We start from the raw sequence: 13,411 nt of genomic DNA on the forward strand, positions 1-13,411 counted from the left end.
CTTTACAGCTACATGGGCTCTGGTCCATTTGTGTCAGGGCCAAGTTCATCTTGTTTTCAGGCCTGTACACTTACACACTTTCTTCTGCCTGGGAATGATTTCTCCTCACATTCTGATTCTCCTTCAAATCTCAGTTTAAGTGTCAACTCCTCTCCAAACCTCCCTGAGTGAAGTGGGCCTTTCCCTCCATTTTCTTTCACTGTACTACTTCATCCCCTGAGCACTCATCATAACCTAATAACATCTATTAACAGCTTTGTCTGTTTCAGACACACAATGTAGATTCTCCAATGCCTACCAGAGTACCTGGCACATACTATGCCTTCAATAAATAATTTTCAAAAAAATGAATTCAGATAAGGCAAATGTAATTTAAACTTTCAGTTAACTTATATTGAATGTATATGCCAGGCACAAGTCTTGGTGTATTTTACATATTACATTTGGTTGTCATCTAATTAGCTCTGAAGGTCGCAGATCCATAATTCCGAAGTCCTCTCTAATCCTATACATTTTCTCCTTCTACCTGCGGGTCTTGTCCCGCCCCCCACATCTTCTCCACCCCTCACGCTTCTGGGAGCCCAAGCAGGGTTACCCGGCGAAGACTTCCGGGGCCGATGCGCATGCGCGGCCGATTTGCACATGCGCAATACTCGCGCTGCCTCCGTGGTCCCTGCCTGGCTGAGGTGGCAGCAGGGGGCGGGACGCGCAGCGCTATGGCAGAGGGCAGCGGGGAAGTGGTCGCAGTGTCTGCGACCGGGGCTGCTAACGGCCTCAACAATGGGGCAGGCGGGACCTCGGCGACGACCAGCAACCCGCTGTCGCGCAAGCTGCATAAGATCCTGGAGACGCGGCTGGACAACGACAAGGTAACCGGGGCTGACGGGGCCGGAGTCACAGGTTCCTGCGGGGCTGAGCCGGGCCAGGGGCGGCGTCTGTCAGGGACCCACCGCGGTCTCCCTCGTCCCGGCAGCAGAGGGGCCGCGAGTGACCCCAGACCTGCGGGCTCCGCTGCTCTGCGGGCGCCAGGGGCGGTGAGAAGGGGGAGCCCCAGCAACCTCCGGAAAAGCGAAGGGGTTTCCTGGGTGTTCTCTCCACCTGAAAAGGTGCCTTCAAGGCTCTCTGGATGGGATTGGTGAACGGTGGCGCCTCGAGAAGTGTCCTCCAAACACCCCTGGAGGCGTTTGGCTGTGTGAGCTGGGAGAGTGGAGGAGAGCACAAGACTGGATATGAAACAGATGCAAAAGAGCAGATTCCAAGATAAGGTAGCGCAAATGGGGGTCGGGAGACCAAGAGAGCAGTGGTAGGGATAAGGGTGCATTTCCACGGACAAGTGACAACAATTGCAATAATTTGCAGCGCGAAAGAACTACCTTTGCCCGTGGCTGAAATGAACTCATATCTACTAGTTTTTGTTGAGCTAAGCGCTATGATTTGTGGGCTCAGGCTGTATTTCTTTAGAAGATAAACTGACAGCATGCTCTCACAAGTACCTCCTGAAACTTAAGTTGGACTTTACAGCTCCTCACATACCCAGCCATCTCTTCTGTCTCTGTGAGTCGCTAGGTAAATTGGTCATGACAGTGTAACATAAAGAAGAACATATGTCAAAGTTAGAGAGTTTTATAGGTGAATATGTAGGTAACTGAAAATAAGCTGTCGATAACAATTTGATTCCGATATGTAAAAAAAAAACATTGCAATGTAATGAATAAGAAATTAGGGCTCTGGAGGCTACCACTTATTAGATAGAACCACTAAATGTGTGCATCATGATTTGAGTAAGTCCCTTCACTAATCTCAGCTTCTGTTTAGGAATTAGGAATACTGCTAAGTTTCTCATGGTTGTTATTTGAGGACTCAGTGAGAGACTCCAGGTAAAGTCCTTTGCAAAGACCCTGGCACTTACTCTTTCTTAACAAATATTAATTTTATCATAAAATTTATGAAGTGTTTAATGTGTCTCATATTGATATTTATTATATCATTTAAGACTGCTACTTGCTCTGATATAGATAACATGGCCTTCTTTTTTGGACAGAGTTTTGCTCTTTTTGCCCAAGCTGGAGTGCAATGGGCGCAGTCTCGGCTCACTGCAACCTCTGCCTCCCGGGTTCAAGCGATTCTCCTGCCTCAGCCTCCCGAGTAGCTGGGATTACAGGCATGTGCCACCACGCCTGGCTAATTTTGTATTTTTATTAGAGATGGGGTTTCTCCATGTTGGTCAGGCTGGTCTTGAACTCCTGACCTCAGGTGATCTGCCCGCCTCAGCCTCCCAAAGTGCTGGGATTACAAGGCGTGAACCACTGCGCCCGGCCACATAACCTTCTTTTTACCATGAGGAAAATAAAGCATGGAGAGAGTGCAGCTAGGTTGTCATATAACTAGTAACTGGTGGAACTGTAATTTGCATCTGAGTCTGTGATTTCATTCGTTCAACATTACTGATTACTTCTTTGAACCAGACCTTAGGACATTTCAAGGCTATAGTCTAAAGAAACTGCTTCACTTCATGGGTTTTTTTTTTCTGTACAGTAAGTATTTATAGTTGTAAACATATTTTTGCTTCCTCTGAAATATTAAATTGAATTTATATAAATAGTTTTACTGTTTTTGTCAATCCAGCCACTATTTCAAAATAACAAACAGAAACATGAAAGGGTAAGCCTACTAGAATATACAGTAGTGGAGGTGTAGAAATGTATATCTGCAGAATTTAGTGTACTATGGGGATGTCCTGGGCTTGGTTCTCTGCTCTCTCTTCCATTCATGTTCTCTCTGTAAGAAAAATCTTGTACTTTCATGGTTTTAAGTAGCAAAAAGCATGATTACTCTCAAATTTATAACTCTGTTTCTGACATCTACTGAGCTCCAGATTTGTAGAATTAGTTGTCTATACTATACCTCCAATTGGATACTGATTGACGTCATAGAACTTAACATGGGCGGAACTCTTGATTTTTCCCTAAACTGCTTCCGCTGTCACTAAAGAACATCACCATTTACCCAGTCAAACAAGAAGCATATGAATAATTTTGGATTCTTGTCACTTTTTTTTTTTTTTTACATCTCCTGTCAAATCCACAAACATATCTTATAGGTTCTACTTTGAAAAATATTTTTGGAATATCTTTTTTTTTTTTTTGAGACCAAGTCTCACTCTGTCGCCCAGGCTGGAGTCCAATGGAGAGAACATGGCCTTACTGTAGCCTTGATCTTGCTGGCTCAAGCGATCCTCCTGCCACAGCCTCCCAGGTAGCTGGGTCTACAGGCACATGCCACCATACCTGGCTAATTTTTTGATTTTTTTGTAGAGATAGGGGTCTTACTATGTTATACAGGCTGGTCTTGAACTGGCATCAAACTATCCTCCCAACTTGACCTCCCAAACTGCTGGGATTACAGGTGTAAGCCACCGTGCCATGTTTTGGAATATCTCTTTTTCATTTGTACTACTGCCATCTTGGTCTAAGCCACTATCAAACCATACTTGGATTATTTTAGTTTTTTCTCTTACCTACCTCCTTTCTTGTACCCCTTTACCATTCATTTTCCTTACAAAGTTGGAATAAACTTTTATAGATATAAATCGTATTACATTACTCCCCTGCCTAAAATCGTAATAATTTCTCGTAACTTCAGTCATAGTGGCCTTCCTTCTACCACTTTAGGGTCTTTGTACTCATTGTTTGCTCTGTCTGTAGAAGGCTTTGTCCCCATGACTGGCTGTTGCCTACACTGAGGCCTCAGTTCAAAGTCACCTCAGAGAGGCCTTCCCCTTTAAGTTTCTCCAAGTTCTACTTCCAGTTATTCAGTTTCTAGCCTGGAGGATTCCAGTACTTATTCTTAAATAGATCATTCCAGAGATAGTTAATGTGCACATTATATATGTGTCAACTAGGTATACACAAGTAAGTATGCATGTATATATTCCTTTTAAGTTTTTAACTGTTGGTATTACAACTGTTTCTATGCCTTGATGTTTCACTTAACATATCTCAAAGCTTATACTACGTAAGTGCATAAAGATTTTTTTTTGTAAATGGGTATATCATAATTTATTTAACCAATCCCTTTTAGATGGACATTTATATTATTTCTAGTCTTTGCAATTCCCAACAATTCTGCAGTGAATAATCTTGTATATATAACACTATACACAAGTAAGTATACCCTTATTGTGTTCTGGAAATAAGCATGCTTCAGTAATTTGAAGGTCATTCAATATTTTTTGGATTGGTTAATGAAAACAAATCATTTGAAAATGATTTCATTACATTTTGTCTTGAGATTTGAAACCATTTAAAAATTAGTTCCAGTAACTGTCTTCTGTTACCAATTGTATAGGAGATGTTAGAAGCTCTCAAGGCACTTTCAACCTTTTTTGTTGAAAATAGTCTGCGGACTCGAAGAAATTTACGTGGAGATATTGAACGTAAAAGTTTAGCCATCAATGAAGAATTTGTAAGCATTTTCAAGGAAGTGAAGGAGGTATGTAAACTCTTTTCATTTAGCATATATTGAGAACTTACTATTATGCCTGGCTCTGTGCTAAGTATTTTTTTGAATTAGGTTGATATATTTGCTATTTGTATACTATGCCCAAATAGAAAGCTTAGCTAATTTCTCTTGCTGCATCTAGATCTTTATTTGTATTAATGTGATTTATGAATCTGTGACTTCCACAAATATTAATTCTTAGAAAGTTAACATTGTTCTAGAAGATTATCTTAGGAATTTTAGCTTTTTTAACAAAAAAATTAACATTTCCCTGAATGGCTTTCCAATAGAAATATCCCCTCATTGCATAAACCTCTCTTGGATAACAACTTCTCTACTGGAGATTAATTAGAATTGAGTTACTTTTACTATATCCTAAAATATGAAAATTTCAGATTAAGATCAGTAACTTCAATGTATTAATAATGATTCATCATACTTGAGAGTGTAGTCCACTCACCACAGAGTGAAAATAAATTTTATTTATGTTATTATATCTTTATTATGTAATATTTTATTAGCTGTTTTAATACATTGTAATACTAATATATTTCTATGTGAGTTATGGAAGTGTTGCAAATGGTTTCAATGAGTGTTCAATAAAAATAGGTTGTTTTTGACACCTTGGTAGGTTTTTATTGACTGAAGACTAATAATTTGGAAAGGATTTTTTTAAAAAAAATTACATTAGAGATGGACTCTTGCTATGTTGCCTGGGCTGGAGTGTAGTGGCTGTTCCCAGGTATGATCATAGTACACTACAGCATCGAACTCCTGGGCTCACGCAATTCTCCCACCTCAGTCTCCCAAGTAACTGGGACTACAGGTGCCTGCCACCATGCCTGGCTCTTTTAAACATCATTTCCTACTAAAAGGAACAATCTTACCAGTATCAGAAAGCAAAGATGCTATCTGAGACTATTGGATACATGTCAAAAGGACTTTGGAGCTAATGTGAAGAGGATTCTTCTACTGGCCAAACATAAGACTATTTGAACATCAATAAGAGTAACTGCAATTGAATAACACTAGCAATAAAGGGATATTCAGTTTTATAAAGCATTTGCTGTTTTCCTGCGGTCATATTCTCTAAAAGGAATGGACTATTTTCTTTACATTTTTTCTAACACTAGATGTTATTCTTTTTAATCATTTCCAATTTTAAATATGGGATCTCTTATCATGCCTTGACCAAAAAAATAAAAAATTATGTAACTAAAATAAGGATTTAGCTAACAGAAGAGAATCTTCTTCTTGCTGTATATATGATGTTTGATGTTACTTTTCTTCTTTTCAGGAACTTGAAAGCATAAGCGAAGATGTTCAAGCAATGAGCAACTGTTGTCAAGATATGACAAGTCGCCTACAGGTATTATATAATGGCTAGATTTTGGCATAGTTCCTGCTATAAACTTTCAAAAATTATTATTGACAAAATGTGTAGATATCTAATCCATAATGCCCTGTAGGAAATTTGGGTATAAATATAATCCTTATTTTTAAAAATTGTAGCTATCTTTGTGTTTCTTTGGATAATGATTTATTAATATTGTTCAATTAACTTTAGAGCATTTATATTTTGGTCTAGCCAGTACAGAGCTAACTACGTAGAATTTTGATAAACCTTTCAATTCCGTAATATTCTAGAAATCTAGGAGTAATGATTTTTTTTAGTAAGAAGCCTTAGGAATAATTTCACACTAAAGTTGTGCCTGATAAAGACCTAGCTTAATTCTGATTTATGCATAACCTTAAAAAATTCTGGGAAAATATGTATACTTTTAGGTCTTTTAATGAAAGCAATCCTAAACTTATAGTTTGGTAGCAGAATCAGCATTTGACTTAATTAACCTCATTCATCTAATTTTGGAATAGTACATAGAACGGTTTCCTCCTAAGGGCCAATCATGATTATGTCTACTGCCTTCACATTTTAACAGCGAACTTATATCTCTAAGTGTCTCTTGGAACGATTGACATCAACAGTGATTCTAGGAAGAATCATTAATGCATATTCTACAGATTAATCACAGGCTACTTGCATCGTCAGTTTGCAGGACGAGTTAATTTCTTGTTTCTCTAAAATTTTATCTTTTCTGGTCTTGTCTAAATTTTGATATTCTTACTAATCTATCAGATATTATTGGCATGTTTATTGTCTCTTAGTCCAATATTTCGATATTTGTTAATTTGACAATATTTAAATAATTATATAATATATACTAATTATTAATGGCCATTTCACATTTTTGGCATATATTTACTTTATTCCTCAGTGGTTCATTTTGTTTGACCCTTCTTTTTCTTTAACTTTATTTCCTTTTCTCCTCTTTTAGCTTCCATGACGTAATGCCTTTTCTCAAATTATACTTTATAAGGTTTTCTATATTGTACTTTTGTGTTTTTTAAATAACATTATGCTTTGTTATATTAGACTACTCAGTTTCTGATCTTTAGTGATAGTATCTCTTATTTTTTAATTTGTATCCTTAATTATGTTTTTATACTTTTCATCATAGAGAGATTTAAATATAAAAAGATCATAGTATTTTTATTTGTGCTATTTTTCAAACAGTTTATAAATATTTTAAATTACAACCAAAGTGTCTCTTTCTGTTTTGTCCTTTGTATTTTTTTTTTTTTTTTGAGACAGAGTCTCGCTGTATCCTTAGTGGCGTGATCTCGGCTCACAGCAACTTCCACCTTCTGAGTTCAAACAATTCTGCCTCAGCCTCCCAAGTAGCTAGGATTACAGGTGCCTGACACCATGCCTGGCTGATTTTTGTGTTTTTAGTAGACACAGGATTTCGCCAGGTTGTCCAGGGTGGTCTCGAACTCCTGACCTCAAGTGATCCACCTACCTCGGCCTTCCAAAGTGCTGGGATTACAGACATGAGCCACCATGCCCGGCCAGTCCTTTATATTTTCTTTGCACCCACCTCACATCCTATTTTTTCTTCTACAGTGGCATGGGCCTATTTTCTTTCTTTATTCAGATCAACTTTATTGAGGAATAATTTATGAATGGTAATAAACTGCATCCATTCAAAGTGTTCAAATTGATAGGCTTGACATTTTTATATGCCTGTGAAACAACAACTATAATCAAGATACAGAACATTTTTATCACATATAAAAGATTGCCTCATAGCTTTCTGATTGAATATTTAAAAATATTTGATACTGCCTATTGTTTACATTTGTTTTTGATCCACATATCATTTCTAATAGTAGGAGGTCCATGATTTTGAAAGTTTTGTTTATTCCTTAAAATTTTGCTTAAAGCTAATTTATTTGGATATAGCGCTATTGGAATTCTAATAGTATACATTCATAATATCAACTCTAATGTTTTTAAGTTATTCATAAAGAAAAGTGTTTCTTAGAGTATCCTCACTTTCCCTTTTTCTTATAGAATGTTGTTATAATGATTCATTTAATTATTTAATATTTTCTGAAATGCTTTGACTATGGTACCTTTTAGAAATTATTAGAAAACATTTAAAAATGTAATCAGTCATTTTATATATGTTAATATTTATTCCTTTGTGGTTTTCCTTGCATATGTTTAAATAATAAACATGCATTTAGATGCATATGTTTATTATTAACTCAAAAATAATCATCTTTGACATTTAAGATAAATGGAGATTGAGGTTAATCTTCATTAATATTATTAAATATTACTTTGGAATTCTTACCATAGTTTATAAATGAAAAAATCAGGAAATATGCAAAAAATATTTGCAAATTCTTATTATATAACATTGTGCTAAATTATCATATTTCATTGATTAATAAATGGTGTTGATTGTAAGGTGCACCCTCAATAACGACTAGCCTAAAAAGCTAGTAAAGGTTTTTTGATGTTGATTTTGTGAAGCATTCTTTTTTTCAGAAATATTAAATGTAAACATATCTTTGACTTGAGGGGATACTATATTTTAAAAATTGCACAAGGCAAGACTGTACAAGGGTGGAAATGGAACTTTAGCGTTTAAGAAGTATGAGCATTTGAAGAACTTATTGGCAGTCTAATAATTCTAAAAGAATATTTTGGGAGCTATCATGTTGAGCTCCATTCCTTAAAAGTCAGTGAAATGGCTGGGCGTGGTGGCTCACACCTGTAATCTCAGCATTTTGGGAGGCTGAGGCAGAATGATCCTTTGTGACCAGCCTGGGCAACATAGCAAGACCCCATCTCTACCAAAAACTTTTAATAAGTTAGCCAGGCATGGTGGCACATGCCTATAGTCCCAGCTATTCTAGAGGCTTAGGTGGGAGGATTGCTCGGGCCCAGGAGGTCAAGGCTGCAGTGACTCAAGATTGCACTACCATACTCCAGGCTGGGTGACAGAGTGAGACCCTGCCTCTTTAAAAAAAAAAAAAAAAGATAAGGGATATGCAAAATTATCTAGGTTCAAATCGTTTTCTTAAAAAATCTATTTCCTGGGAACATACACTCAAAATAGCTTCATTTGAGGTGGCAATCAGGCTCTGTTATTGACAGGATACCTAGAAAGCAATAAGACAGAGAATTTCCCTCACAGTCTGAAAACTGAGTTTGTAGAGGATTAGGCCTCTAAAACCCAGAACTGGAGGTGTCTAGGTCTAAGGCAGCTCTAGAAAGAAACCGCAGTAGCAGAAGCTTGACTCTTTATTGTGGTATTCCAACATGAAAATGACCCAGTGTCTTCAGGTGTTTGCTCTGGTATTTTCTCTTTAACAGACTGACTCACCTTCTATTTTATGTGTTTTTCTCCGCTTTACTAATGACTTAATTTATGCATCTTTCTGGCTCATTTAATATTTCTTCAAGGCACAGACCCTATTTCTCTACGTGCCTCATGACTACTTGCTTCTCTTCTTATTGTTTATTGCCTTATTTTTGTAAATATTCCCTAGTTCAGATATTTGGGAGAGAATCTCATTGTGTTTTGTTTAAAGCCACTTCATGAATGTTTTCTAATCTTGGATAAGATGCTTTTTTAATTGACTTTTCACTTTTGATCCTTTCAACTCTGGCTTAGGGAAGGGAGAATTGCTTAGAATGAAAGTTGATTAGGAACAGCCTTGTGTCCTTTAGATGGGGCTAGCTCTGATCCTCACCAAAAACTTATATGGCAGGTAGTTTGTATATTACAACTTTCAAACTTTTACCTCCATCTTACACATTTCTACTGAGCTCCACACTAGCATTTCAGTGACTTAGTTAACAACCCCATGTAAAGGTTGCATGGTATCTCAGTTCAACATGTCCATACCTGAAGTCATGTTCTTCATTTTTAACTTGTTTTTCCAGTGCTTCTGTTGCACTAAAAAGCATCATGAACTATTAAGTTCCTTCATCAGTATCTGGATACCTTTTTCTTTCTTGTAAGCCTTAGCATTATGTGTATATTAAGAACTGAGTGTGTTCCTCCAGTGGATGAGCCTTGAAACATCTACGTATTTCATTTTATTGTGCTTTTGAGTTCCATAGAGTGATCTCATTTGTTTTAAGTCTAAATTTCAGTAAGTGGTAGTATTTGTTTTCTGAAATATAATAAAATTGGAATTTACTTATATTAGATATGTTTATAATTTTAGGCAGCAAAGGAACAGACTCAAGATTTAATAGTAAAAACCACTAAGCTTCAATCTGAAAGGTAAGTTTTTCTTCATACAACCACCTTTTCAATAATTTGGAGATTGGAGTCAAAGAAAATTATATATAACTCCAAATCAGAATTAAAGCAGAATAATAAAAAACATGGTTCATAAGGTCCTAAACTATTATATTACCCAATAGTAACTTAAGCATAAAGACAGTAGTTTAGGAGCATTAAACTTGACATTGAGGTTGAGAGATTATTCCTTCTTTGGAAGAGAGGTGATGATGTATCGTTATTGTTTGCTGTGGAGTTCAGAAATGATGCTTTTTAAAATGTAAATGTTTTCAGCTTTTTAATAGTTTTATTACTTTTTTTTCACAATCATTGTCTTTTATTTTTAAGCTATGATATATCCTCTCTGGTATAATTAAGAGTTAATTGTATAAATTCTCCTTGTAGTTTATACAATAGGTATACTATTGGTTGATTGATTGAATGAATGAGTGAGTGAGTGAATAAAGGTGAGTACAATCTGGATTTGTGTAATGTGTTGTGTTCAGTATTGCTAAAACTCATAGCAATTATGCTAAAACTCATTAACTGCATCTCTCATGTGTGGAGTAGTATAGAGGGGGAGAAGCATTATATTATGATGCAGTATACTTGTCTCCTGCTCAGTAGTTTGGTACATCACTTAAACCTTTTAGTATTCTAGGTATTTCATCAGTAATATGGAGATATTACCACTTTAACTGCTGATTTTGGGGTAGGTCAGTATACTATAGTATAGACCACAGGTCATCAAACTATGGCCACAGGCCAAATCCAGCTCAACACCTGCTTTTGTAAATGCAGCTTTATTGGAACACAGCTATGGTTGTGTTTACATACTGTCTATGGCTGCTTTTACCCTACTGCAGTAGAGTCGTGTGGTTACAACAGAGACCATATGTGGCCTACAAAGCCTAAAATATGTACTATCAAGATTTTTACAGAAAAAGTCTGTGACTTCTGATCCAACTAGTGTTTTTTTGTAGTTCAGGTCAAGATCAATGGGTTGTAAATTATGATTTATCAATCATTACTACTATTTAAATCGATCATAGCTAGCCTTAAAAAATAAATTAGAATAAAATAAAATAGAAAATAGTTTGGGTAGCTGGGCATGGTGGTGCACACCTGAAGTCCCAGCTATTCTGGAGGTTGAGGTGGGAAGATCATTTGAGCCCAGGAGTTCAAGGTTGCAGTGGGCTATGATAGTGCCACTGCACTCCAGCCTGGGTGACAGAAGGAGATCCTGTCTCTAAAAAATAAATAAGTAAAAATAGTTGGAGTGAATATTATTTTGTGAAGCCTTTCTTTCAGTTTCGGTAATGGTTTTAAATGGTTTAATATTATGGGTCATAATCAAGAGTTTGAAAAACACTGCCCTAGACCAAAAATGGCAAGTACATGACCCCCAACTCCTTAGTTTTACATCCACTGATCTCGACATTCTTTTATTTTGAGCCCTTAATCCTTCTTAACACAATTCTCTTCAGACTAAGATTGATGAATGGGAAATTATAAAGAGTGCAGAGGTGTAAAGTTACTTGTGTAAAAGGATATCATGGGTCTTAGGGCTACAAAGGACTCAGAGATCAACTGGAATGATCCATTGCAGTTAAAATGGTAACCAATGTAACTTACTTTTCTGTCTTATAAAAACATTGAGAAAATGTGACAAAATTAGCAAAATAAAATATATGTACCAATATCATCTAAAAAATACTATCTTTAATAGCACAAAACAAAGAAAACATTTTCTTTACACGTATAGGAAGTACATTATTGGATATTGGAACATGTACCTTATCTTAGACCTGTGGCTTTCAAACCATAGTTCATTGAACCTCAGGGTTTCTTTGCAAGATGTAGAAGGATAATGGAGTTTTGGAGGTCAGATTCTCTCACCCTAATTTTAGTGAGAGCAGTTTCACTTTTACTTGTTTAATATATTAGGATTCCATGTAAGATTTTGTTTGAAAAAAGAGTTTGACAGCAGGAAAATATAAAAATATTGCACAATTTTAAGACTAGTTGAAAGGTAGAATACCAAATAAAATAGTCTTTTGATTTTATTCCTCATGCCAGAGAAAAATCTTTAAAAACAACTAAGTATCAAAGCTTTATAAAAGCTTAATCATAATTTCATGCATTTAATCCCCTTTTTGTTTACTAACTACCTTCTCTTTCACTAAAAATCCACTTTTACCCATTGTGTGTTTTCTACAAGCCAAAATGAGAGCAAGTTGATGTTGTCCTCAGATTTATAGAATTGCAAATTGCCTGGATAGAAATTAAATTTAGGAAGTCTGGCCTTAAATTCCCTTTTATCTTGTTGATATTGTCATTCTCTATTTTATAGCTGGATAAATGATCATATCCCCCACATTGGTGGTTAATTACTTGATGTTGACCTATAAGTCAGTTTTCTAGTACTTTTCAGAGCACCTTCAATCCAATCCTTTTGTGTTTAACATTTAATCAAAGACTTTAGTGTACATATAGACAACTTACTTGGAAAATTGTGAATGACACAAAGTATGGAATGTTAAGTGTAAGGTATCAACAGAATCAAGCTTTTAAGAAAAAGTGGGGCTGGGCAATAGGTGAATAGGATGATAAAGGGTCTCAAAAATGATGTAGGGTTGAAAAAAACAGAATTGTTTATTTAGAAGTATAGGACTAAGAGGGACATGATGGCTGTCTTCAAATATTTGATGATCTTTCCTGTTTTAAAAAAGGCTAAATTTTATTATATATTGCTGCTGAGTTTGGAACTGAGTTTTAAAGGAGAAATTTAGGCAAATTTTGACTTAACGATAAGCAAGAATTTTCTATCCCTTACAATTTGAACAATTAGTTCTTCAAAGCTTTTTTTTAAAAATCACTGGAAATATTTAGTCTTATGTTAGGTGTCATTGGAGCCATCTTTTATTTCAGTTTTCCTTTCTGGTCTTTTACATTACGATTCATGTATCCACACCTTATCACAGTAAACATAAGAGCCACCAAGGAGCTTGATAAAATGGCAAGTTTTGGCCTCCATCCTCAGAGAATCTGACTGAAAAAAGTAAGCAACTGTGTTTTTTTGATTAATGACTCAGTAAATCTTGATTTGGGCTCAGGATTCGGCCCTTTTAACAATATCCCAGGTATTTTTATGCAGTGGTCCAGAGACTATAATTTGAAACACCTGGCCTTAGACAAAATATTACTCATATTTTTAATTTTTTGTGGAATGTCCCTCTCCCCTACCTTAATTCTCTCATCTC

At 36.0% G+C, this 13,411-nt stretch overlaps 1 protein-coding gene across 4 annotated transcripts in view; it reads left to right on the forward strand.

Annotated features, from left to right (window-relative positions):
• Window positions 1–603: 603 nt before the first annotated feature.
• Window positions 604–13,411, forward strand: part of COG6 (component of oligomeric golgi complex 6) — a 96,591-nt gene continuing 83,783 nt past the window's right edge. For 3 of the 4 annotated variants that reach the window (XM_024348531.3, XM_016925220.4, XM_054665221.2), the window contains exons 1-4: window positions 626–869; window positions 4,348–4,491; window positions 5,798–5,869; window positions 10,090–10,148. In XM_024348531.3, the coding sequence (XP_024204299.2) occupies window positions 717–869; window positions 4,348–4,491; window positions 5,798–5,869; window positions 10,090–10,148 (428 nt within the window). In that variant the 5' untranslated portion in view covers window positions 626–716. Of the gene's footprint in view, window positions 870–4,347; window positions 4,492–5,797; window positions 5,870–10,089; window positions 10,149–13,411 lie in introns of all 4 variants that reach the window. The other variant, XM_509639.8, reaches the window with a different exon arrangement.

Source organism: Pan troglodytes, chromosome 14 (assembly GCF_028858775.2).
Source record: "Pan troglodytes isolate AG18354 chromosome 14, NHGRI_mPanTro3-v2.0_pri, whole genome shotgun sequence".
Classification (NCBI taxonomy): Eukaryota; Metazoa; Chordata; class Mammalia; order Primates; family Hominidae; genus Pan; species Pan troglodytes.